Below are 24,216 nucleotides of genomic sequence, written 5' to 3' on the forward strand. Positions count from 1 at the left end.
GGTAGATAAGAATTCAGGTAATACATGTACATTTATTAAACAACAAACCAAAGTATAAACTTTTTTTTGCAATTTCTACCTACAGTAACACGAAAATATGAGTTTTACTTAAAAAAATAATCTTAGACATGACTTGCAGTGTCTCCAAATGGTCTTCTTTGCCTTTAATCACAATTGAACAAATTATTGGGGTGGTGGGTGATGGAGGGATGGGAGGGAGGTGAACTGACTGAAATTGACTGAAATCTTGTCTACCTTACGTTTTTTTTTTTTTTTTTTTAACCACAGGTAGCCTTATACCTTTAGCATGTGGTGTAAAGAAAATAGGCACTAAAGTGGCAAGAAATATGGTAAAGAAGAATGAGTTAGGTTTAGATGTGCTGGGTCAACTAAACATATTGTGACACAAAGGTTATTCCCAGTGAGACATTGCAAAGAAGCTTAAGATTTTCAGGTGCTGTGTTTAGTACACAGTCAGAAGGGTCCAGCTGATGGGCTGTAACTTTAACAGTGAAGACCAGGAAGAAGAAGGATAACATCAGAGGCAAGGGACAACTATCTTGTGGTGTCTAGCAAAACAAACCATTGTATAAATGCACCACAACTATAGAGGGAAAATTCAATACAGCTGGAGAGAAACCAGTTTCCCTGACTACTGTGAAAAAGCCCTTGCTACGTGCCGTTAACAAGAAGAAAAGACCAAGCAACACTGGACCAAGAAAGTCTGGGGAAAGGCTTTTTTGCAGATATACATCCTTTTATAAAAGCACATTGCCGTTTTACTGTAGTCAGGGAAACTGGTTTCTTTCCAGTTGCATTGAGTTCTTCCTTTGATCACTCTAAAGTAAGTCACATTGCAGCCCAACTTCTATTCTTAATTATGTAATTATCTCAATCATAACTTGATCTGGCATTTGTATATCCTACAGCTGCAGACTGCAAGGATATACTAAAGATTATACTGTTCTGAAGTACAGGAGTGAACCAGCGTAGTTCATAGCTGTCATAAAACCAAAGCTAAGTTAATTGGTTGGAACAAAAACGACCAGCCTTCCAGGACCAGAGTGGTGCACTCCTGGCATACACTGTTTTGGCATACACCATTTGTGGCACATTGGTGTAGTGGGTAGCACTGTCGCCTCACAGCAAAAAGTTCCTGGGTTTGAACCCGAAGGCCCTGGGCCTTTCTGTGTGGAGTTTGCATGTTCTCCTCATGTCCCTGTGTTCCTCCTACAGTCCAAAGATATGCGGGTAGGGAAATTGGATACTCTAAATTTCCCACAGGTATGAGTGTGTGAGTTAATGGTGTGTGTGCCCTGTGATAGTTTGATATCCTGTCCAGGGTGTATTCCTGCCTCTCGCCCAATGCATGCTGGGATAGGCTCCAGCACCACCCGCAACCCTGCTCAGGATAAGCGGGTGTAGATAATAGATGGATTTTGCAAATCAAGAATATTCAGGTCCCAGTCTAACAGGCTTATGACATGCCCAAAGCTGTTTTCACTTAAAGACACTGCTGTGTCTTTAATGACTGGGTCAGTCTGAAGATTAATATTATGATCATCCATCATTTTTAATATGACTCTATTTTTGTGCCTACAAACTACCAAAATAAATTTATAAAATTGGAGTAAATATGAATTTTACATCCAGTACACAAAAAATGTCATAATCAAAGCATTTTGGTTCAGTTCTTTTTTTTTGTTGGTAGGAATAAAATCTTCATTAACCTAATGTAGTGATAAATTGTGAAGCTGCTATAATAGGCAGCAGGATTTTGCCTCACTTCAAAGGGAAACAATGTGTAAGATTACTTGACTGATGAGTAGTCAAAGCATTCCCACAGACTCAAAGAGACCGGCTATTATACCTATTTCTGTCTATGAGGAGGCTTTGATGTCTGCTACAAATATAGTTTTCATCTTCTTGAGGAAAACATTGTTGTGGAATGGAAGGTATAGCTGAGGTCCACATCAATTTCAATAAGTGACCCGCGACACAAAGAGCAAGTCACAGAAGTATGGATACAAAGTCTTGATGATCTGTTTGTTAGGATGACGTTCAGGGACATTTTATCATGAGCTCTTCTTTGAAAATGAATACATTCTAAAATGGTAAATTCATTAAAATGCACACCATAATGAATTAATTAATTAAATTTCAGATGAACAATATGCAATAAATATATTAATAATTTCAGTGTATAGGCAAATTTACAGGTACCATAACTGTCGAACACTGGCACAATCATAATTTAAACAGTTAACAGACTTTTCCACAAGGGAATCCAACAGGCCACAGAATTTGGAACACAACCAAAAAGGACAACAGGCAAATACTTGTGATGCTCTGTAAAGCACAGATGTTCAATTCAAACACACCATATCTGAATATCTGAATTTGACATTTCTGAAGCACAAATCAGAATGGCAATGGTTAGAATTTATAGAAATGATAACAGCTTTTCCAGTCCCACTTCAATGTGTCCTGCTTTAAGTTACTTTTTTTTTTGTTGATAAGAACTATAGTGGCTCAGGGGGACATATAGGAAGGAACACATGTCACAATGTGCTATAATCATACCTGACCTGCTGTTTCCTCTTAAATATTCCTCTTTGATACCTTAATCCCAAAGAAATCAAATACTGTATTCTATACACATAAATATACCTTTATGTATTTTTTCTCTCAGGTCCCCCTTCCACGGTTGGTGTAATGGAAAACATATGTTTCCCTATTATGCCAGACATTTTAACTTTCTGTTGAGTTCAAATTCTAATGGAATACAGTTTCATCATTAAGGAAAGAACACACGGTTCCTGACCTCAGAAAAGATTGTTTGGTTATTCAAGCACAAGGGGTGCCTACCATTATTTGAATTGATTAAACACTGGAATTGATATAGAATTATATAATTGATTTTGCTTAAATTCATCAAGGTAAACCATAAACAACCAGTGTGCTTCAGGATGAGTGCTATAGCCATAAATTTCTCATTTAATACCAGCTTACAGAGCTGCATTTTTTCCCCAGAATGGAATCCAGTACTCATGCTTTGTGGTTTGACCTTAACTTTGGTTAGCCAATTCAAGGAAGTGTTACTTGTTTGTGCAGTTACACAACATGTTCTCATTTATTCCACCTTGGAAAAAAAAATGGAAATATGCTGCAATGACCTTAAAATGAGTAAGGTGAACTGAACTGTGGACTGAATTATGTCCCAAGCCACTGTATAGTGCATAATTACCATAGCTTATTTAGCACAAGTTTTGGATTGGAGGCACTACTATATCGATATTCTATTCTATTCTATTCCGGTGAAATTAGTGCTTTCATCTCTGGTGGCTGTCTTACTAATTTACTAATTAGTAGTACTAATCATTAGTTTACTAATCAAGAAGTGATAAGTGTTTTAATTGTTGCTGTTAATGAGAAAATGTAGGCTTTTATTGCAATTTTAATTTTCATTCTTTTTACCGGATGCAGTTATTACCTGAAACTGGCTACAACTATGACTGTGTCTAACAAAAGCTCAACCTCTTTAGAGAACATTTATGCTCAGAGGAATATTAATGCAAGTGTGCATCTTAATTGTTTTTTTTTTGGATTACTGTTAATGTAAATAATGGCTCTGCAATGGGGTTCGGATGCATTTTTCCACTAATGAGCTGCTTTTTTCCCCCCGAAATGCAATGGACTGCCGTATGATAATTGTTTTCCTTTTCATAAAAATAAATATGTTGCATCTCATTTTCCTTTTATTTAAATAAGTGAAATGGTGGGGATGCAAAATGTAAAACTTTATACAATCAGGTTACCTTTGTTTCGCTATGTATGCAAATAAACTTCAGATGTGCATTCATTGACAGAACAAAAGCAAAACCCCCAATAATAATCACGAGGGGTTACAAGCAAAAGAATGTAAAAAGTATCTCTGCATATGAGGATACGTAATTCAATAGACAGTCATTAAGCATAGATTAGATTTACATTAATTTCATACCTAGCTTTGTTATAACTGCACATATTAAATATGTAACACTCAGAAGTGTCTCTTCTCAAAGAAACAAGCTGTGGATTACTATGACATTTTATCCTATTAACTTTTGGGGGGAAAACCCTGACATTTTCACCTGGAACACGTAGAAGTTGACTGCAAGAGTACAGTAATGAGGAACTGGGCCTGTACCCATAAAAAATTTTGATTATAGGATGTTTGTCTGTGGTAAATGTCTACTAGTACTACTGCTACAGCTACAGCAACTACTATTAGTGATAATACTCCAACTAATAATAATAATAATAATAATAATAATAATAATAATTGTACTTGAGGCTAGTCCTCCGCAACTTCAAACCATACATTCTGGGCCTGCCCTCAGTTTATCCTACAGGTTGCCAATATTCAAACTGTTTTCTGAGGGAACGTAATTGTCAGGATCGGGTCACAATTGATCCCACACTCCTGCTTGCACTCTTCAGGGTTGTATAAAGAATACGGTACTGGCAAGGGCACAGGCTAACTGTCTGGCTTAGGTAACACTCCTGGTAAAACTTATCCCATTATAAAATTTACAGAAAGCTGCCTGCCATCATTAGAACACTGGCTGAGACATTATTCAATTCCATAAGCTCAAATAAATAAATAAATAAATAAATAAAATATCTTGAGAGTGTCTACTGGCAAATTATATTCAGGCTGATATCCATTTATTTTGTTCTTTCATAATTTAAACCTATTTGCCCTTCCCAGTAATTATAGCAACCATATAACCTTTAAGCTCGTATACTTTTACATCCCCGCTCCTGGACATTACTGCGTTCTTACTGGTACTTCTCCCTTTTCACTCAGTATTATTATATAGGTCTAAATATGTATATCAGTGTGGCAGATCATTTAAATGAATAAGCAGTATAAGATTTATTTTTGTATTTACCTTGGTAGTATTATTTTATTATCTTTTTTGTTGCCTGTACCCACCACTTTTGTACCTTATGTTTTTATTGTATGGAATGCTTTGTGTCTCTGGATAATTCATGAATTCAAAAAAAAAAAAAAAAGAAAATAGTAGATTCATGGAAAAGAAATGTAAGAATTCCCCTGATCAAGGAGGTTTATAAGAACCAGGCCTTATGGCCTGATCATCTCTGCATCCAATCAAAACTGCTGGTTCATCTTAAAAGGAATGGTTCTCCAAAAATACTAGAAAATAAATATTCAAATGTTAAATATCACTGCATATTGCAACAAATTAACCATTTACCCCCTGAAGATGACTAGGTGATTTTGCTTTTATGGTGGGGTCATTATTGTGTGATACTGTTACTATGAGAGGCTTCTTTCTTCTTTGTTAATGATAAAAAGTGCTTTCTCTGCATCAATGCAATACTGAAAAAAAAGCTGAAAAAAACTGACTGAAAAAAAAATGGCGGCCAGGCTGATAAGCACAGTTGACCTGACCTAATAAGTGACATAAGCGGCTGCTTAAGGCCCTGTGACCGCCAGGGGACCCATAATTATTCTTAAAATATACATATTATTTATGATGTTGGGTTTGTGGTGTGGGGGGAGCATAATCAAATCCTGCTTAGGGACCCTCAAAGGCTATGGCCAGTACTGCTGACAAGGCTTTGTATGTCTATACATATTTCATAATGGCCAAAGGACTGCGGTATGCCAGAATATGCAATAATTTTAAAGGAGCATCGACTTCCTTCCGCACCATTCAGGGACTGGAAGTCTGTTGCAGAGCCTGTGACCATATCGTCTCAAGTATTTGCTAGTTAGGTGACACAAGCCTTTCTAGAATTTCAGCCATGTGTTTGGGGATGTAAATGTACCTCTATAAAGCACAAAATAAAGGTACATTTGCTAAGTCCACCATTTAAATGGTCTATCATTTGGGGCTCAATTCCAATAAACAAAATCCCTGGGGAACAAGCTTATCTTATCATCTTCAGAAACTAAGGTACTGTGTATTTAATTTACTGCATGTGGCCGAGTGCAGCATGTAGGCCTACTGTATATTGTATAGTATAGGATGCGTAGAGGTTCTTGTTAAAATTCCCCTTGAAAGAAGTACTGTGTTTCACAAATTACACAAGCTGTCTTTTTACAGCCCTATAGGGAATTTGATGGTGCAGAGGCCAGGCTCGTTTGCCAGATGAATTCAACAGAATACGGCGGCGCGCAATAACGAGGAAGCCGGGAACCGATACGGAAGCACATTTTTACCCAATCATGAATGTGTACATGGAAGCGGAGTGGAGGGCATGCATCATGCAGAGGAGGATGGACAGCTTCACCAGATAGCACCATGTGAAAAAAAGGAACAAAAATGTGCTCTGGGATGTGCCTATCGCACAGCCTGGCTGTACGGGGAAATCAAACAAGTGCTGATTGCTGGAGTCCATCTGTTTAATTTAAAATTCTTGAGTAGATAATGTACAACCATTTTTATTACAGAAGTGCATTTTTCATGAGACTAGCGCAGAAATTAAAATGGAGGGGAAAAATCCACTTTTGTGTAATTGCTCCTTCGTTCTTGAGGTGAATGCATGCATACTAATTCAGCGCTGATTCACGCAACAATACGTGGCATCAATATATTTCACATCTGTGCCAGTAAATCATATTATTCTTTGGATGGTATCAATTAAAACTTTCGACTTTTGGAAATGGTCCTTCTCCATACGTTTTCTATGTATGGAACCAGTCATGCTCAGAGCAAACAAAAACAGTTAATCCCTTGAGAAAGTTTCCCCCCACTTCAATTAGCTTTTCTTTATATGCCTGCTATTTGCATGAATTGTGGCTATTAAACAGCAGTCAGGCGTAATGCCTTTTCCTCATTGACATCTCTCTGGTAGTGTTTCTGGGATTTTTATTAATTCAAATTTTATTACATTTAAAAAAAAAATTTTGGTTGGAAGTCATTGAATCCCTTTGAATTATTTATCTAATTGTCATGGGGTATACCAGTCCGTATATTAATCTTTGCTGCTCTACATTATTTGGTACCTTAAGGCCTTCACAGACTTCAGGTGCAGTCCTCACATCACAATGAAAATCAAGAGGGATGGAAACTCTATGTAGCCCATTAATATCTTGCATATATTGCTGTTCTACACGGGATCGATTTTAATTTTTATACTACCCAATTTGTCTGTATGCACACAGCATGTGCTTTGTGTCCGTGTGCGTATGCGTTTGTGTATTGGTGTCTGCATACAGGCATGTATTTTATCTGTCACAAGGGCATACGTCTGTGTTTGAATATCATGACAGGTAAATTATAGCTGGTTTCCTCTGAACGGCGAGTTGAATGTTGAAATCCAAAAGCAATATTTACAATAAAAAAACAGTACAGCCGTGAAGAGGACTTCTAGGAATAGCAGCATTCGGAGTCGGAGGACATCATCATGATCAATGATACACGCAAAAGAAATTGGGAATTTGTCAGGGGAATCATACTTCAGGAAGAAAAAAACATTTCTGAAGAAACAACTGCTTTCAAAGATTTGAAGACTGCAGAAAAAAAAAAAAAAAGATACAAAATCTTGCATCCAGAACTCCAGTTAATGCCTTGACCATACCTGTAGATTTTTTAATATATATGAAAATTATCAGTAAAGTGTCATGTAGAAAAATACAATTTTGAGAACAGAAACATATACACAATTAATATAATAGGAATAGTACAGAAGAGCCCTCTACCAAGAGCTGAAGCCACTTCAGTATCTGTTAAGACAAAGTACTACAGCGATTTCAGCAAAGGGCACACTAGGAGGATCACTTTTTTGAGCCTATTAGTGCTCATGAAATGCAGCCTAAACGCAAGCACAGAAAGAGAAGAACTGCCCCAGGCACTGACTGTGTGCTTCTCTTATACCCAAATGGTGACCCATAATAAAAATCTGACGCACAAAAGAGTACAGAATCTATCTGGTTATTTCTTAGTCCAATCCTGGACAAGCTGTCAGCAGCCGTTACAATACAGTCAACGGATCAGATGGGAAGCCTTCATGGACAAGTTGATCCTGTTTGTTACATTTTTCACCAGGCCTCTGGAGGTATTATGCGGGCGTGTCGTAGGAGTGGGTATGTGGACTCTGTTAGATTGAAGGTGACGTAACTTATTGCAACAAATTAAATCAATTGGCCATAGCAGATGACAGAAAATGCCAAACAGAACTGCCCTGTAACATGCAATGTTCGCAATCCAGATGTTATGTTAAATTCAGAATTGATTCTGTTTTCAAATGCTCACATAAAATTTTTATTATCTTGAATACACCGAATCAGTGTGCTGAAAACGTTCTGCAAGTAGTCACTACACTCCCAGACAAAAGGTTTCTTTGGCTTCTCTTCACAGGAGAACCCATTTTAGCTTGTTATGGAACCGTTTTTGGTACAGTAGGTGTGAAAAGTGTGAGAGTGTCAAGACTGAACTATTTTGCCTGACAAAGAACCATTGAAATAGATAAAGTCCCTCAATGGAAACATAGAGAAGCCTTTTGGAACCCCTCCTTCAGGAAGCTGTCCTGATAGATAGCTAGCTGGCCAGAATAGTGTTTAAGTAATATCTTGAGAATACTTAGGTAACTATTTGGCTAGCAAACCAGTAGCCTAGCCAGCTATAAATCAATCATTCAATCTTAGTTCTGAACCAATTTGCAAAGGCCTTCAGTAACTAGCTCTTGGCCTAATTGGGTCAGTGTATAGCTACACCAAACAAATCTAGCATGCAGCTAACATTGGCAAAAAATATGACACATTTTTTGTTGTGAAATGATTGATCTCTTTGATAATGGGAAATGTTAACAACACAGGTACAGTATTAAGAGCTATTATTCTGAAGATTAAATGGTAGTTTACTCATGTGACATCAGTCTAAATCACTTCAGTCTAAACCATGCTGCAAGCTTAACCAACCTAAATAGTGCATTATAAATTTCCTGCTGAAAATTCCATCATAAATCATCATGTACTGGTCAAGCTGGTTTAAGCTGTGTTTCAACACTTTTAATCTGGTTGACCAGCAGTTCCTCAACTGACCAGCCTATGTAGTTTGCTAGTCCACCAGTTTGACCACCAGCTTCCTCTAGCAGCTTAACCAGCTTTGTCCAGCCACAGACAATCTATAAATGTCCAAAACACAGCTTATACCATCTTAAATCATCTTAGAATCCCAGCTAGTCTCAGTTGGAATTTTTGGTAGGGGTTGTGGGCAATGTAGTGGTGATGCTGAGCAAAGAGCCATGTTTTGGATGCAGGAGGCTGCAAGCAAAATATTTAGACAATCACAACATTTTTTTTACTTTCATTTTTTCCCCCACAAATTTTTTTGTTATAATAATAATAATAATAATAATAATAATAATAATAGTTGTTGTTGTTGTTGTTGTTGTTGTTGTTGTTATTATTCATTTTACTTTCACCAGTGGATTAGATACAATATCGAACCTTAAGTAATCACTTTTTAAAATATTTATTTTTATAACTTTGTTTTTTCTCCAGTACAACTGCTAATTGTATGATAGCTCAGAACAGCTTGTTTTTGTGTATCACCTGAAAAGCCAGTGGCCTACCCCAGAAGTTCTTAATCTTCATTGTTTTGAATACTGGAGACATTTCAGCTGGGAGTGTTAGATTACTGCCAGGTCACAGACAGGGACAAAAAGCGTTGTCTTAAATTTCTGCTACAAAGTGCTTTTTGCTTCCAGGATCTCAGTAGGTGATCAAGCCTCTTGTTTTTGAACCATGCAGACATTATCTCTTAATATCATACATTACACACTAATGCTCCAATATTCATAGCTCTTGCAAAATTCAGATGTGTTTAACAGTCAGAGATATGAGAGCAGGAAACATTAATTTTTATGACCAAATCTTAAATGTATCTCTCATTTATGTATATTGAAAGGTAGGCTTTTCCCTCACACAAATAACTATCTTATGCTGTTTCATTATTTACAGTACATTCTGTAAGTGAACTCATATCCACAGAGTACAGGCAAGTCCCAGTATTAATCAGATCTCACAATATTCCAAATAGGAAAGAAATGAATAAAATAGCTGGCTGACATAAATTTTGCCAATCGGCTATGACCTTTTCAACCATGACTTTGTTTTCATCAAAACTTTTCCCAGCTTTTACATCACTTCTTACTTGAAATGGGTGATCTCCTTCGTGCCAGATAATATGGCACAGAACATCATGGCTGGAACCATTGAGAATCATTTCCAGATTCACCGCAGGGCTCATAAACCTGTTTGATGTCATTTTCACTGCTTCGCACATTGGCATCAGAAGACAAAGGCTAAGCCGTAGTTCAACGACAATAAAAAGGGCTTTTTACGTAAATGGGGAGATATTTCCCCATAGCTTATCCCCTCAATGGCAGGAATTCCCAGAAGATTCATTTAACGATGTTGAAACGTAGCAATAACTGTGTCCCTCCACAATGAGGATAAGAGCAACATTGGCCTGAGCCAAAAGAACAAAAAGGCGTTATGTACCTGAGTCACTCTGGGAAGACAATAACAACAAGAGCAGCTTTCGCATTCACCTCATGACTAATGACTCTTGGAAATCCTAAAAGCCTTTCTGACTTAATAACAGTGTTTATTTCAGCTAGAGCATAGAAACACATTGATTTTGAGGCACTTAACTGCCAAGGAATTCAAGCCAATTATATTTTGCACTTGGGACATTGTAAACAGAAATGTTTTGCATCTGTGTGTTCGGTCACGTGTTCCATAACTATACACAAAGACAGTAGTGGGTGCTGGGGGGGGGGGGGGGGGGGTGGGTGGCTACAACTTTGTTTGGTGTTTACAGCTGCTGCTGAAATTCTCAGAAATGTGGTGTCATGCAGCTTATAGTGTAGTCAGAAGATAAGGGATTGTACAGCATCCAAAAAGAACAAGGTGCTGACAGGACAACTTTCTGTTTTGAGGTAAAATAGGCTCCTATATTCTTGAAACACATCCATAAATACAAAATATAAGATCTTCCTTTTCCATGAAGGCCTAGCACTATGTCTGTTGTATAAAAGCAATGGCAACAAGGCAGAGCAAATAATATTTACAGGCTGCAAGGCTGATGTTTGATGATAATTACTGTAGCCCATGGCTTTCATTCAGACATCTTTAATTCATAGTAGTTTCTATGAATGAGTGAGAAAAGATGATAATAATGAAAATGAATGAAGAGTGCTGTTTTGCACACATCATCATATTCATATACTGAAGTCCTCAATCTGCTGTATCATTGTTTAAACTGGCACTGACATTTTGTATTGGCAAACATAGAGGTGATAGGCCAAGCAAATCTGTGAATCGACCATCAGTGCAATCCCCCTAGCAACTACACATAGAAGCTAGGACTTCCCTTAAAACAGATGAATGGCCATGCTGAACTGTTTCTCAGACACTGAGGAACACCATTGTGCTGCTTAGAGAAATCTCCATAAGGAACCTTTCCAGATTAGAAAAGGAGCCCAGAAAAGACTCCCATTTTCACCACTCCATACCCCAGAGACTCTGAAAGGCACCATACCCAAAAGGAAAATGTTTCAAAACAGTCTCAGTCACAGTGCCTGTCACGACTCAGAAATTACATAGACACAGAGGAATCTCTTAAACATTAATGAAGAGAACAGCCTGGGCCTGGGCTGGGGGCTCTAATGTATGATGTTCAACAGCCTGGGTGCATGGTAGTCCATAGCTTTATGCATACTGATGATGTCCCTCAAGGAAAAAAATTATAAAACTCTATAGCCTATGTGCACTGTACCACCCTCACACAAATCATGCATGGCAATAGCCAGCATTGCATTAAATTCAGGCAAGCATCATCAAAAATAAATGAAATGCACACAAATATGTACAATATTAGAAACAGTGACATATTGTCAACAAGAACACTGGAACATATGAATAGGGTGAGGGATTGCAGCAATATTGCACATAATGGCAGATGCTCTGTCCAATAGTATTGGACTAAGTTGTCTTCTGAACTTGTTTTTGTGGGAACGAAGGCCAGTGTGAGGCCAGTACTGCATATATGATCAGACAGGGCTGCTGCTTTTCATCAAGCAGAGACAAGAATGAATGAGGAAAAAAAAGGTCATGTCTGGTAGGGCTGAAAGGCAAGCATGCAACTGATTGTGCCATGCAGACTCCACAGTGACAGCACCTAACCTGATGATTTGACTGGTGTACAGTTGACTGTCCTGTACTAGAAGTTCCAGAGAAGTAGTAAGTGTTGCTGTATTCCAATGGAAGACATCCCTCTGGTAGACTAGTAGATGTCAAAACATACTCTCAGTGTCATGGGTTTCAGCACCACATTATGAATTGATTTACTTTGTATTTTTTAAACAAGAACTGCACAACAACTTTTTTTACTTCTAGTTTGATTAAAACTTGATCGCTACTTTTTAATTTGTAAGATGTAAAAAGGACATTTTAAAAACTGTTATATACGACAACCTAAAATGCAGATAAACACGATCAGTGAAAGGTCACTAGTGGTTACCTTGGTACTAGTGATCTGCCTGCTCCTCACCTGGCAGACTCCTGAGAAGTAAAGAGGCGGTTAGCTGATTCGGGAGGATAATCTTAATTGATAGATGGTGTTGCAGGGCAGGGGGTGGGTAACCAGCATAAACAACATGGTTTTTTTGGAACTAACCATTTTTAAGTACACACCTTCTCCTAGAATATATATGGCTAATAGAAGATTATTAGTAAACAAGATTCATGGAGAAATGTCTGCTATAATGCCAATGAAGCCACATGCCCACAACTGATGTCTTGAAGGGATTTTGTTCTTCTGGGTGAACTGGATCACTAGCAAAGCCGAAGCATCACAGCAATATAAAAGGGGATTTAAAAGACATTGCGACACATATCCCCAAATGATTGCTAAATATTCTTCCTGGATATGAAATATTGCTGTGGGAGACTCAAAAAGCTTCTCACCAGGGTGTTTGTGTGTACTGAACATGCAAACATTAAGTGTCTGACTGATAACATCTCTTACTGACATGGCTGCCTGTGCCTTAGACTGCATGGATTACTGCATCACTTGTGAGTGAACATGAAATGAAGTCATCTATGTATCACCACTTGGGCGTGAAGGTTTAGGGATAGCTTGAAGTGTCGCCAGTTAATTATATGAGCTTAGGGCACGAGCCTGGGACCCAATTGCTCCCACAACCTGTTCAGGAACATTGCCCAAGGACTGGCAGAGTCTCTTTCGGGGTTGGGGAGAAGCCAAGCTTCACCCAGCCCAGATTCATGTTGATGGCAGCAAAATCATGAAGCCACCATGGTTGTCTACCAAGTGAATCCAGTATGTGCATTAGGTTTAGAAAAGAAATTCAGATCCTGTTCCTTGCTTTGGGGTTTTTTTTTTTTTTTTTTTTTTGACTTCATGTGGTGGAGCTGCAGTTCATTCCTCTTCTGTAACTTCTCCCCCTGGTAGGAAATCTGCCGGGGGAAAGACAGAGATAAAACACACAGAAATATAAAATCATTTTGATAGCTGCACTCACTCCCAGGCAAAAACCAAAGCAAAACACGTCTCACACGCTGTGCTGTCATTAGTATTACTCAAAAATCTTATGGTGTGTTCGCAAATATCTTTCCCGAACATTAAACACAGATATGACCCTGAGGGAATATTGCCATTCTTGCACCATTACGTTCGGACCAAAGCCTTTGAAGATGTTCCTGCAGGTGAGAACAGGGTTACTGACAAAAATTGCCTACAACTGCAAGCAGTTGCAGAGATTGAAAACAAGATGTGTAGCTGAGAAGAGGGCCCCAGCCCTGAACTCTCGCTCATACACTAACCTTGTCTATCACTGGGGCTACTGAGCACAGCAAATGTCAAAAAGGAATTTGAAGAGACACCTCAAAGAACACCAGAAGTCAAAAAATCCAGCCTTGTTAGAATGGTGACATAAGAATGTATGTGATTATCAAATTCATTGAACTGAACCAGGGAAAACAGATCATGCTCAAAACCTTTATATTTCAGACTGAGTTGACTAGTGCTTCCTGGTTTTGGTAGATTTCAGTAGATTTTTCTAACTAATCTGGGTTTTTTGTTTGTCTGTTGATATTTTACAGGGCTTCTGAATGGTGAGATTCAGAAGCCACATAGAATTTCAACTGAAGAGGTGTTCTGATGTGAATGGTATTCAGACAATATAGTTCAGCATTTTGTCTGTCCATTTTGAACCAATATTTGGTACTGAATTGACAATAATACAGTACATACTGGATGTCCTACAAGGAAAACTGTGATTCACACAAAAGTTCTGTTGAATGACTCTAGCCTTTCTATGATTGGTAGTACAGTTAGATAATGGACCAAGAGAATGACCAATGTGGTGCCAATGTATGAAGGTTACTTTCTATTTAATAGTCTCGTAAAATAATGCATGGGCTTAACTCCCTGTGTTATGTAATGCAGCAGAGGCCACTTGCGGTACCCAGAGCTCCTCTCCAAGGCCTGGGATTGTTCAGACCTGAGCTCCACCCACTGCTGCCTGAACCCCCAGGGAATGGCAGAAAGGCCAGCCGAGTGCTTCACACATCCATTGTGCTTCCTCCTGGAAAGGAGCTGGTGTTTGTGGCCATATAACATTAGCCAGGTGGTCCAGAGTGACACCATCTCCTTGACATACTGCTTTTAAAACGAGGGCATACTGCATTTCTTGTTTTGTCAGCAGCTCAGCTGCTTTTGTTAGGATAAAAGCATTGAACACAAGAACTGAAAAAGCATTGTTCGACAGCCTTAACCCTCTTGTGGTAAAAAGAAGATACTGCAGGAGCCACAACTTCCCTCAAGACCAAACAGCTCACAGACATGACATGTCATTTGGAGATTAAGGGTCCAGGAAACTGGATTCAATTTGTGGTTATATTCCCCAGAAGTGACAATTGATTGTCTTCTTAATATTTCTTTCAAACCCAATTGTAACCACTAAATTGTAATAAACACTATTAGATTATTGCGACCTGTTCAGCAGGGCGAGTGTATCCTGCGCTCATTAACATTCATATCCCTAAGACACGTCACATGTAATCATTCCTCGTCGCTAACTAGGTTAGAGCAGTGACATTTCACTACCAGACTAGAACGAACGAATAGGCATTACCACTGTAGAGTTAACCCGAAATATCATTCAATGTGTAATAACGCTGCAACACTGAGCTACTGTACACTAACATTAGACTCTATAGTAGTTTCACTCCGGACATTACTCCAAAATAAAGAAAGTCTTTGATTCCACATGTCTAAGCTTGAAAGGTATTTAATTATCGCTAGCAAACGGTAGGTCCACCGTGTTCTGTGACAAGTTCCAGGCGAAATGGGCACTGTTAACTGTACTGGTTATTGTAATATTGCAGTGCCCGAGGGCGCCAGAAATAAAATCCATTTTTTGTATCTTCATTTTTGTGAAAAGACAAAAGCGTATTGTTTTCTCCGCGTCCAGAAAAGGGGCAATGCTTAAGCATTTTCAACTTAGCTTGCCTTATCGGGGCAAAAGCGGCAAAGAGCGTCATTTACATATTACAAATTATTATTACTTTTTTGTTTTATTACGTATCTATGGATGGTAAATGGTAATGGTAAATGGACTGCATTTATATAGCGCTTTTATCCAAAGCGCTTTACAATTGATGCCTCTCATTCGCCAGAGCAGTTGGGGGTTAGGGGTTAGGTGTCTTGCTCAAGGACACTTCGACATGCCCAGGGCGGGGTTTGAACCGACAACCCTTCGACTGCCAGACAATCGGTCTTACCTCCTGAGCTATGTCGCCACATATCTATCTAACACAAGCAAGCCTTTTATACGTTTTTTGCGAGAATCAATTCAAAATATTTATCGGCCGTTTGTGAACGCATTAACAACACATCAGCAAAGAATTCACAGATTTCAGTTTCCTGGACCTAAGTAAGTCATTCCATCATCTCCAGTGGGGATGAGACAGCCTGAGGTTCAGTGATAAAGCATGATCTTAATATATTTTTAGAGCTCCCCAGATTAATTAAAATCTCTTCCAATATACAGGGCAGATAGCCCTCTTTTTAAACTGTTGCTTCGAATAATCCTAATACTGTACTCATCTTTCCTACTAAACTCCCTGTAGAAAAAATGACTGAATGACTAATTTGCTGCTAAATTCAAGACCATACAATGTTTTTGTCTCATCAAATGCACTGGAAAGTCCCAAAGCCACCATGCAAAAATAAAAAAGATGGCTTCTTCTGTACTACTTCAAATACCTCAAAACGTTCTTTACCATTCAATAGAGATGCGTGCACTTCAGTTTGTTCCCAACATAAACCAGTGAGTCAAGTCAGTCCGGGAGTTTGTGTGAGAACGGGATTCATGTGCAGTTCATAAGTTTGACATTAAATGTGGAGAACAAAGCAGAAACACAAGATCTGCAACTTCAGCCATGTCCAAAATTATAATTATCTGAACTCTCATTATTGTGGTTTAAGATTCATTTGCACACTTGGTAACAAATTTACAATTGTTAAGAGTCTAAATATAAAAGCCAGCAAGGTAAATAAATACGTTTGTAGAAATGTTTAACATTAGCTTGATTACAGTATATTGGATTCATCATTGTTTATCTTGAGATTAGCCACTTTAGACTTGTGTTCATAGATTATCAGGATCATATAACAGCCATTTGCTACATTGCCGTTTGCTCCCTCCGGGCAGACTTACCGTGGGCCATTACTATTTCCAGTGCTGCCTCCTACAGTCACTTAAGGTCATGCTGACTGAACTCAACCAAGCATTGTATCCATTAGATCTGTTACACATATTCACTTTTAACTGAACCACAACCAACTACAGAAAGTGACGGTGTAATTACCTCTGCACACTTAAGCTTCCAATTACATACAGAGCTGGTAGCGGTTGTGAGAAATTGGAGATCAGTTGAGTGTCCAAAGCAGGCTGAGCAATAAAGTGGTCTTGTCCTGATTTAATTAACCACACCAAAAAGCAGATACATACTCATTTATTGACACAAGCACATTTGTTTATAAAGTTACACAAAAATAATAGATCACATTTACACAATTTTTACAAGTCTAAAACTCAATGTACAATTAAGCTAACTAAAAGAGTGATAGTTAAACTGACATACTGACATTGCTCACAATATTAAAACTACACAAATGTGTATAGCTGTGTATGTTTAGGAAAACCAAGTAAACATAAAAATCACATTATGTACAAAAAACATCCATCTGATTTAGCAAAAAGGATTTGGATACATGATCCCTCTCTCATTCGTCACTGCTACACAGTATACACACTTTTATGTGTAAAATATCCTGACTACAAATTACTCCAATTCCTTTACACAAAGATTAGATAATGTAACAAAGAATTGCGACTACCCCATGGACACAAGATGCACTGGGCAGTGCTTTAACTGCATGACGTATTTTTTCCCTTGGAAAGGCCTGGAGGCTGGTGATATTAGCTTCATGAAGTGCACTTAAAGCTTCACCTTAATACAAGCAACTTCTTCAAAAACTTCAGTTAATCTTCACTTACATGTTTTAAGCAAATTGCATCCTTCAACTTTTGAATTAGTTTACCTAGATTATGAAGAGAGCGCCACAAATACAATATTTCACACAGCAAGCTTCACGTAACGCTGGCGAGAAGCAGAAAAGTATGGCAAGATGTTGGGCCTCGCATAACCCGAATCGGTTCAGCGAAGCTCTGTGAAAGAAACAGGAGGGGCCTTAATTCCCCCTGGAACTTGAAGATTCTGCAGAACACTGACATCACGTACAGGTTAATACGAGCGCTTCTTCCTGGTAGATACTGATTTCACTGGAACGTGGTCCTTTTCAAGCAGAGTTGGAACACAGTACACGTGAGTGACTGACCGGGAACACTGGTTAATGATTCCTGTGTGCGATGGACACCTGACGCCTGGCATTCGCCGAGCTCAGGCATTCGCTTGGGTGCGAAGATGGTGATGAAATGCGAGATTTGTGAGTTCCTCCTGTCCCTGCCCCGGCTGCTACTCGGAGAACGGTGGGAACATGCCCAAGTCAGCAAAATCTTCTATGTTGTAATTGGCCGTCCCCTGCGTCGGATCCCCAGCCATCGGCAACATATCCTACAAATTCAGGAGGGGACGTGTCAGTCTGGGCAGAGAGACAATGACTGGCGTGTGGAGCACTCACAGTGGTACGGCTGCAGTGGGATGTGCATGCCCTATCCCAGCATGCACTGCTTTGTGTGCACTGGGGCCTGGCCAACTTATGAAGGCTTAGTCAAACAAAAAAACGAACAGTGTGAAACAGAGACTTTTTTTCCCCCACACACATAGAATTGGGGGGGGGGCGGGGCTTACCTGAAAGACCTCGGTCTGATTGGGCTGGGGGTGCGAGTGCTGTTCGCTGCCCTGCTGGCTGTGGTGCTGGCTCTGCCACTGCGACCAAACCTCCGAGGGCCTCCCCTGGAACTGCCCCCCGCTCTGCCCGCCTTCAGCTGCAACATCAGTGACAGGAGACAGGCGGACAGGTAAAGCCAGGCTCCCCCCGCACTGGGGCACAAATTCAGTCTGCTAGTGGCATCTTTTTGCATGTTTCTGCCTGGACGTACAACATCAGCATAGTCTGCGCTGAATTACAAGTGGAAGCCAGAATGAAGCCACCAAGCATAAAATTGGACACGCCGGTATTCCCCAGGGATCTCTGTTTTTCCATTTCCGCTTATGCTTTGGGGATTGTGAACTGGTATTATTAATTCCGGGGAAATTACTTCACTTTCATTGAATAGTCTAGTGAGGAAGAACTATGACCTCATACAATCCTCTGAGGAAGACGGCCCAGCTTCACTGCAATTCTAACGCTGGTTACAGACACTTAGGCAACACCAAAACTGTGTGATAGGCCTTAACACTGCATAGCAGGCAACGTGACAGTCTAACCACATGCAAGCTACTATGTGCAACACAGAAATAAGGGACATTGCTGAAGGTCTTCGGTAATGACTAGGGTCTTGAACAATCAATTGGTCTGTAATGCACGGACCCTTCTCAAATCCATTTTTGTCAAAAAGCTTTCAGACAATAATGATCAGAATGCTGCTACAGCTGTTGAAGGATACATTTGTTCACATTACTGACACACCAGCTGAGCTGTGACTACACATTGAGTCCGAGAAGAAGACACATACCCCTATAATACAGACCTCTTAGTAAAAACATCAAGCTCACAAGCAAGCTGAGAGGTTGTTTGACAGATGAAACCCACACACAGGACAATGGTCACTCGAAAAAGCTTGATTACGCTGAGAAAAGGCGCGGGGAGATGCATCTCAATTTTTCATAATTTAATGGCATCACCCAAATCCAGATACGAACGGGAAATGCAGTGGATCATTCTGCAAAGCGGATAAATTGTGCAGATGCGCCAGAACTCATTTGACGTGAAGATACATTAGAGTATCTCTGCAGGGAACCTTCTGAGTGTACGTGATTGTGATTAATGCTCACGAAGCTCTGTGAATGTTTTGCTATGAATTAGCTGAACTAGCGTAAGGCTAAGGCAGCGGTGTCCAAATTTATTCGCGTAGGGCCGATGTGGGTGCAAGTTTCAGTTCTATACCAGCACTACAACACCTGATTCAACTAATGAACTAATCAAGACCTTGATAAGTAGAACCCGGTGTCTTAGTGCTGGGTTAAAAAAACAAAAACCTGCACCCACACCGGCCCTTTTCGGATAAGATTGGACATCCCTGGCCTAGAGGCTCTCCTCTCTTGTACAAGGGCTTCTTTTTTTTGAGAGAAAATGTAACAAGATGACCTTTTATCTTGATCTTCTAAAAATGTGTTCATTTTTTATGAAGGAATAAAAAAAGGTGTGCTAGATGGAGGAGTTAACTGAATTCGCCTTCAATCTTCTTTTAGCTCAAAGCATAACAAAAGAAGGAAGCCAAAATATTTCTAAAACCCATGCAACCGTAGCAGCTGCCTCCCAGTTGACTTATTTCTAAGGTGTTGCCTCATTGAAATGGGTTTTAAGACACCACTACTGTTAATCAGTCTAATGCACGCAGAAAATGCTTAGTGAATTTACTTTAGTTTAAAATTCAATAAATATGTTTATTGTTACTGTTAACATCTTTGCTATTTGTGTACGACTTTGTTTATGTCCCAGAGATGACTGATGTTAGGCCACATCATTTTTCACATTAGTCCCTTGTGCTTTCAGCTTTATGCGTGTTGTGCACAAAACCACATAAATACAGTAGTTATGTCATGTGGAATTTAAGCATAAACATAGTTATTTAAATGTTAAAAATCATCTGTTTAAACACATACTGATTTTTACGCTCTTTAACATCCCTAATCACTACAAGACCCATCATTCACAGCACATTTTTGCAGCACACAAACCACATATGTATTCCATTCTCTGGAAAGATAAGCTCGCAAATCTTACAACTTATCTCCTTGTAAGCCCTTAACTACAGCAAATCCTGGCTTCAAAATGAATTTTGAATCCAAGCAGAAAGCGGGCTTTGGAGAATGATCTGGAACAGGTGTAGGTTTTGGAGTGGGCATCTCCCAGATCTCACTCGGCTAGCCCTCTGTGAGTAAGGTCCGTGTGTGGGGATACTTCTCATTTTCTTTCAATCTCAGTACATACCACAAAACCACACGCCACACACCAGCCACCTCCCTGCTGAACTGACTGCACACCTTTTTTTTCGACCCTTCGTGGGTAAAAAATCCATCAACAGGCGGCAACACCCTTCATTAATTTCTCACGGGGTCTATTTGGAACTATTGCTGCCTGGTGGTGGAAGAATTACGAGTCCCACTTTCTGTCTAGACATTCAAAACTATACCGCAGTTAATCTTTTCTAAAAGATGACAGAATCCTTCCTTTGTTTTAGAGTAGTGCAGATATCTTTTAAAGATGTAAAGCCAAATTCCAGCACATTTCTAAGACAGACAATTGCCATCCTGCTACGTGAGTTTTATAATAGGGAAGTATAAAGAGAAGCAATTAATTTCCAAATGATCAACCTAATAATTATGCTAATAATGGGAAATGGAAAAAGGAAACTTAACAAATAAGCTCCACAATGGAAATAAATATCATGTTACAATATGGGTTTCTAACATTTCTGGTTTTAACCTTAAGACACCAAATCATAAATGCCAATATGAGCAGGGAAAAATTACAATTCTCAGTTTTGATAATGACAGCAATTTAAAAAAATTATCATTTGGACAAAGCTTGCTAATGCATTCATTTCCCCACCAGCTGGTAATAAACTGGTAAAGTTCCCTTGGGTTTAAAAAAGTCATTTATGGTTTTCTGTTTGGTAGTGTCCAAACAGAAGCGGAATTTTAATGCCACCTTCCAAAAATAAATTGCTAATCAAATGGCGATGCAAATTATATGTTCACAGTTGCTTGGAACAGAATCGCGATGAAGTTTACGTGGATATGACCACAGAAACAATGTTCTACTCAACGTCTTTTTCTAGAGACCCCTGGATCAATACGACACAGGCCATACCTAGCTATGGTATAGACCATCCATAAACTTTTTCTCCTATACATTTCAACACTGAACATGTCCAAAAGCAATTAAGGAATCTTAACAAACCGTGGTAAATGATGCCCCCCCCCAAATACCATTGAAAACAACAGGTATCCTCTCTAACTGCTCCCTGTTCCAAATACGACAAAGCCTGTGCCAATATTCAACATAGCTTAGGTTAACATTAACCACAACCACTAATGTTAGTGCAACCACAACCACTAATGTGCAAGCAATCTGAAATGCTGAATAATGACACGGGTAGCTTACGAGGCTTCTCTTGAAAGAAAACCATGATAATTGTGTCATATGCAATAGGAAAAAAAAAAATCCTAACGTCAATTTTTGCACTTCATCAAAGGAATCGAAAGCAGATTTGCGTTCTGGCGAAAGCCACGATGCATGGCCCATTAACGAAAACCTACTGCCGCCCGCCTGAACCCAGCGCTCCAAAAAACATTTCCCCAAATGCGGAGGGACTGAGGGGCACGGAGCAAGATCGTTACCGGGCTGAGTCATCCATCAGCGCCACGGAAACCTGACAGCGTGATGTCAGCGGGCAGAGAGCGGGAGCGACCCAATGGGATTTCCCCACAGGCTGCGCCATTGTGAATATTTTGGCTGCATTGATTTCTAGTGTGCCCGGCCTACGCTGCGCGTTTGTGCATGTTAAATGCAGGGCTGGGTAAAGTGCGGAGGTGGAGTCGGGCCCGGGTGGAGTCGGGCCTGTGGGGTCCCGGGGACCTCGCGGCGGCGGGGGAGCGCGTCTCACCGAAGGCGGCGCCGCGGTTGGCCAGGTTGGAGTAGGCGTTGCCGCTGGGGGAGGACGTGGCCGGGCTGGACAGCGGGCTGTAGGAGGAGGGGTCCGCCGGGTAGCTGTGGCTGGAGCCGATGCCGAACGGAGAGGACTGGGCCTTGCCAGACTGCGAGGCGATTTGCTGAAAAGCAGAAGGAAAGTAAAAAAAACAGCGCACTAAGCATAACCTCCTGGGTCAGGGCGGGTGGAGAAGCGTGTGGGAGTGCCGCGAGCGCGCGGCGAAGGGAATCGGGCTCGCCCGTGCGCTGTATTTACGAGCGTCGCGGGACCCCGCACGGAACGCCTGCGTCCGATTCAAAGGAATCTCCCAGTTATAAATTGAATTTTTGCGCTCGCCGGGGACGCCCACGTGCCGAATCGCGCTCTCTGGAAAGCGTCAGAGGAGCCAAAGGCGGCCGCCGCGGATCCTCACCTGGCCGGAGAAGGGGGGCCGGCTGCCGCTCCAGGCCACCTGGCTGGGGTTGAGCTGCCGGGAGATCTGGGCCAGGTTCTGGCCGGCCGTGGCCGACGGCTGGATGTCGTTGACTCCGGGAACGTGAATCACGGACGAGCTGAAGTGAAGCCCCGGTTGTAGGAGAGGGGAGAAAAACAACACTTGAATTCCGCTGGACTGGTATATTTGCTTTGTGGATGCTTTCATCGGGGGGGGGGGAGACTATAACTCTAAGCCTTTTCACACAGATGGATGGATCTCTACGGGAGCAACTGAGGTAATAACCCGAGCTTGAAGGCTCGCCAGTGTCCCGCCTGGGATTCAAAACCAGGGCCCTCAGGTACACAGTCTTTCGCTCTAGCCAAACACTACACCACATGCAATTAATACAGTATTATATCATCATTACAGCCAGGGCCACAGCCATTAATCACCACGGGTCTCTAAGCTGCTGAATATGACAGGTAAGCCGTCCTAGAAGATCCTGCGAGGGTGAGGGGGAGGTCCACGGGGAACGCCCGTACCTGAAGGTTTTCCCAGAATGCCCCGGCTGAAAAGGGCTCCCCTGGGAGTAGAGCTGCTGCCCCCCGGCCGTGGACGACGGGACCATCATCTTTTTATCGGCTGAAAAAAAATGAACAGGCGTTCGAGCAAATTCCTAGACGCCACTAGACAATCGTCAAAGACATTTTAATTAACGTTATAAAAGTGTGGCTCGATTCCCAGCTTTTAAAGATGAACCCTACACAAATGAAACAACACTACTTTATTCATCCCACAGGAGCAATTTCAGAATGATCTACTATACTGAATGTAGTGCTAAAACGACAAATGTGAATCTATGAAAATATTCAAAGGATTACATAATATATCCATGTTCAATGCAAATGATTTCGGAGTTGAATAAATGAAGAGTAGACGTGACACCTACGCCCTGAGATCCCGGCGTACATGTCTGCAAAGCGGGGATCCCTTTCCTGGGAGAACATGGCCTCTGATTTGTCGATGGGCTTCCCCGCCTCGTGGACAGCGCCACCCACGCTGGGGACAGGGACCTGTGACATCCAGCGCGGAAGAGAAGAGAGGTCTGAGCCTTTCTGACCGATGGGAACGGGCCGGCACTGGGAGGATTCGGGGACGGCTCCCGCGCTTCCTACCTGGGAGAGGTCGTAAGCCGACAGGCCGTCTCTCTGGTGCACCTCCAGCTCGGCCTGCTGCTGCTGCTGCAGCTGCCTGTAAGCATGACAGGATGAAACAAGACGGCCAGATCAGCACGACAGCCGAGGACAGGCCAGAGTGCACAGTCATCCCCTGGTTCCTTCAAGTACAAT

General features: G+C 40.8%; 1 protein-coding gene across 5 annotated transcripts in view; it reads right to left on the bottom strand.

Annotated features, from left to right (window-relative positions):
• Window positions 1-17,049: 17,049 nt before the first annotated feature.
• LOC118227350 (aryl hydrocarbon receptor nuclear translocator 2) overlaps window positions 17,050-24,216 on the bottom strand; it is a 44,623-nt gene continuing 37,456 nt past the window's right edge. For 3 of the 5 annotated variants that reach the window (XM_035417711.1, XM_035417713.1, XM_035417715.1), the window contains 7 exons: window positions 24,043-24,118; window positions 23,817-23,940; window positions 23,410-23,509; window positions 22,865-23,003; window positions 22,408-22,573; window positions 18,425-18,570; window positions 17,050-18,187 (listed from right to left, as the gene is read on the bottom strand). In XM_035417711.1, coding sequence (XP_035273602.1) covers window positions 18,089-18,187; window positions 18,425-18,570; window positions 22,408-22,573; window positions 22,865-23,003; window positions 23,410-23,509; window positions 23,817-23,940; window positions 24,043-24,118 — 850 coding nt within the window. In that variant the 3' untranslated portion in view covers window positions 17,050-18,088. The remainder of the gene's footprint in view (window positions 18,188-18,424; window positions 18,571-22,407; window positions 22,574-22,864; window positions 23,004-23,409; window positions 23,510-23,816; window positions 23,941-24,042; window positions 24,119-24,216) is intronic. The other 2 variants (XM_035417712.1, XM_035417714.1) reach the window with 1 other exon arrangement.

The sequence above is a fragment of the Anguilla anguilla genome, chromosome 5 (assembly GCF_013347855.1).
Source record: "Anguilla anguilla isolate fAngAng1 chromosome 5, fAngAng1.pri, whole genome shotgun sequence".
In the NCBI taxonomy this organism is placed as follows: domain Eukaryota; kingdom Metazoa; phylum Chordata; class Actinopteri; order Anguilliformes; family Anguillidae; genus Anguilla; species Anguilla anguilla.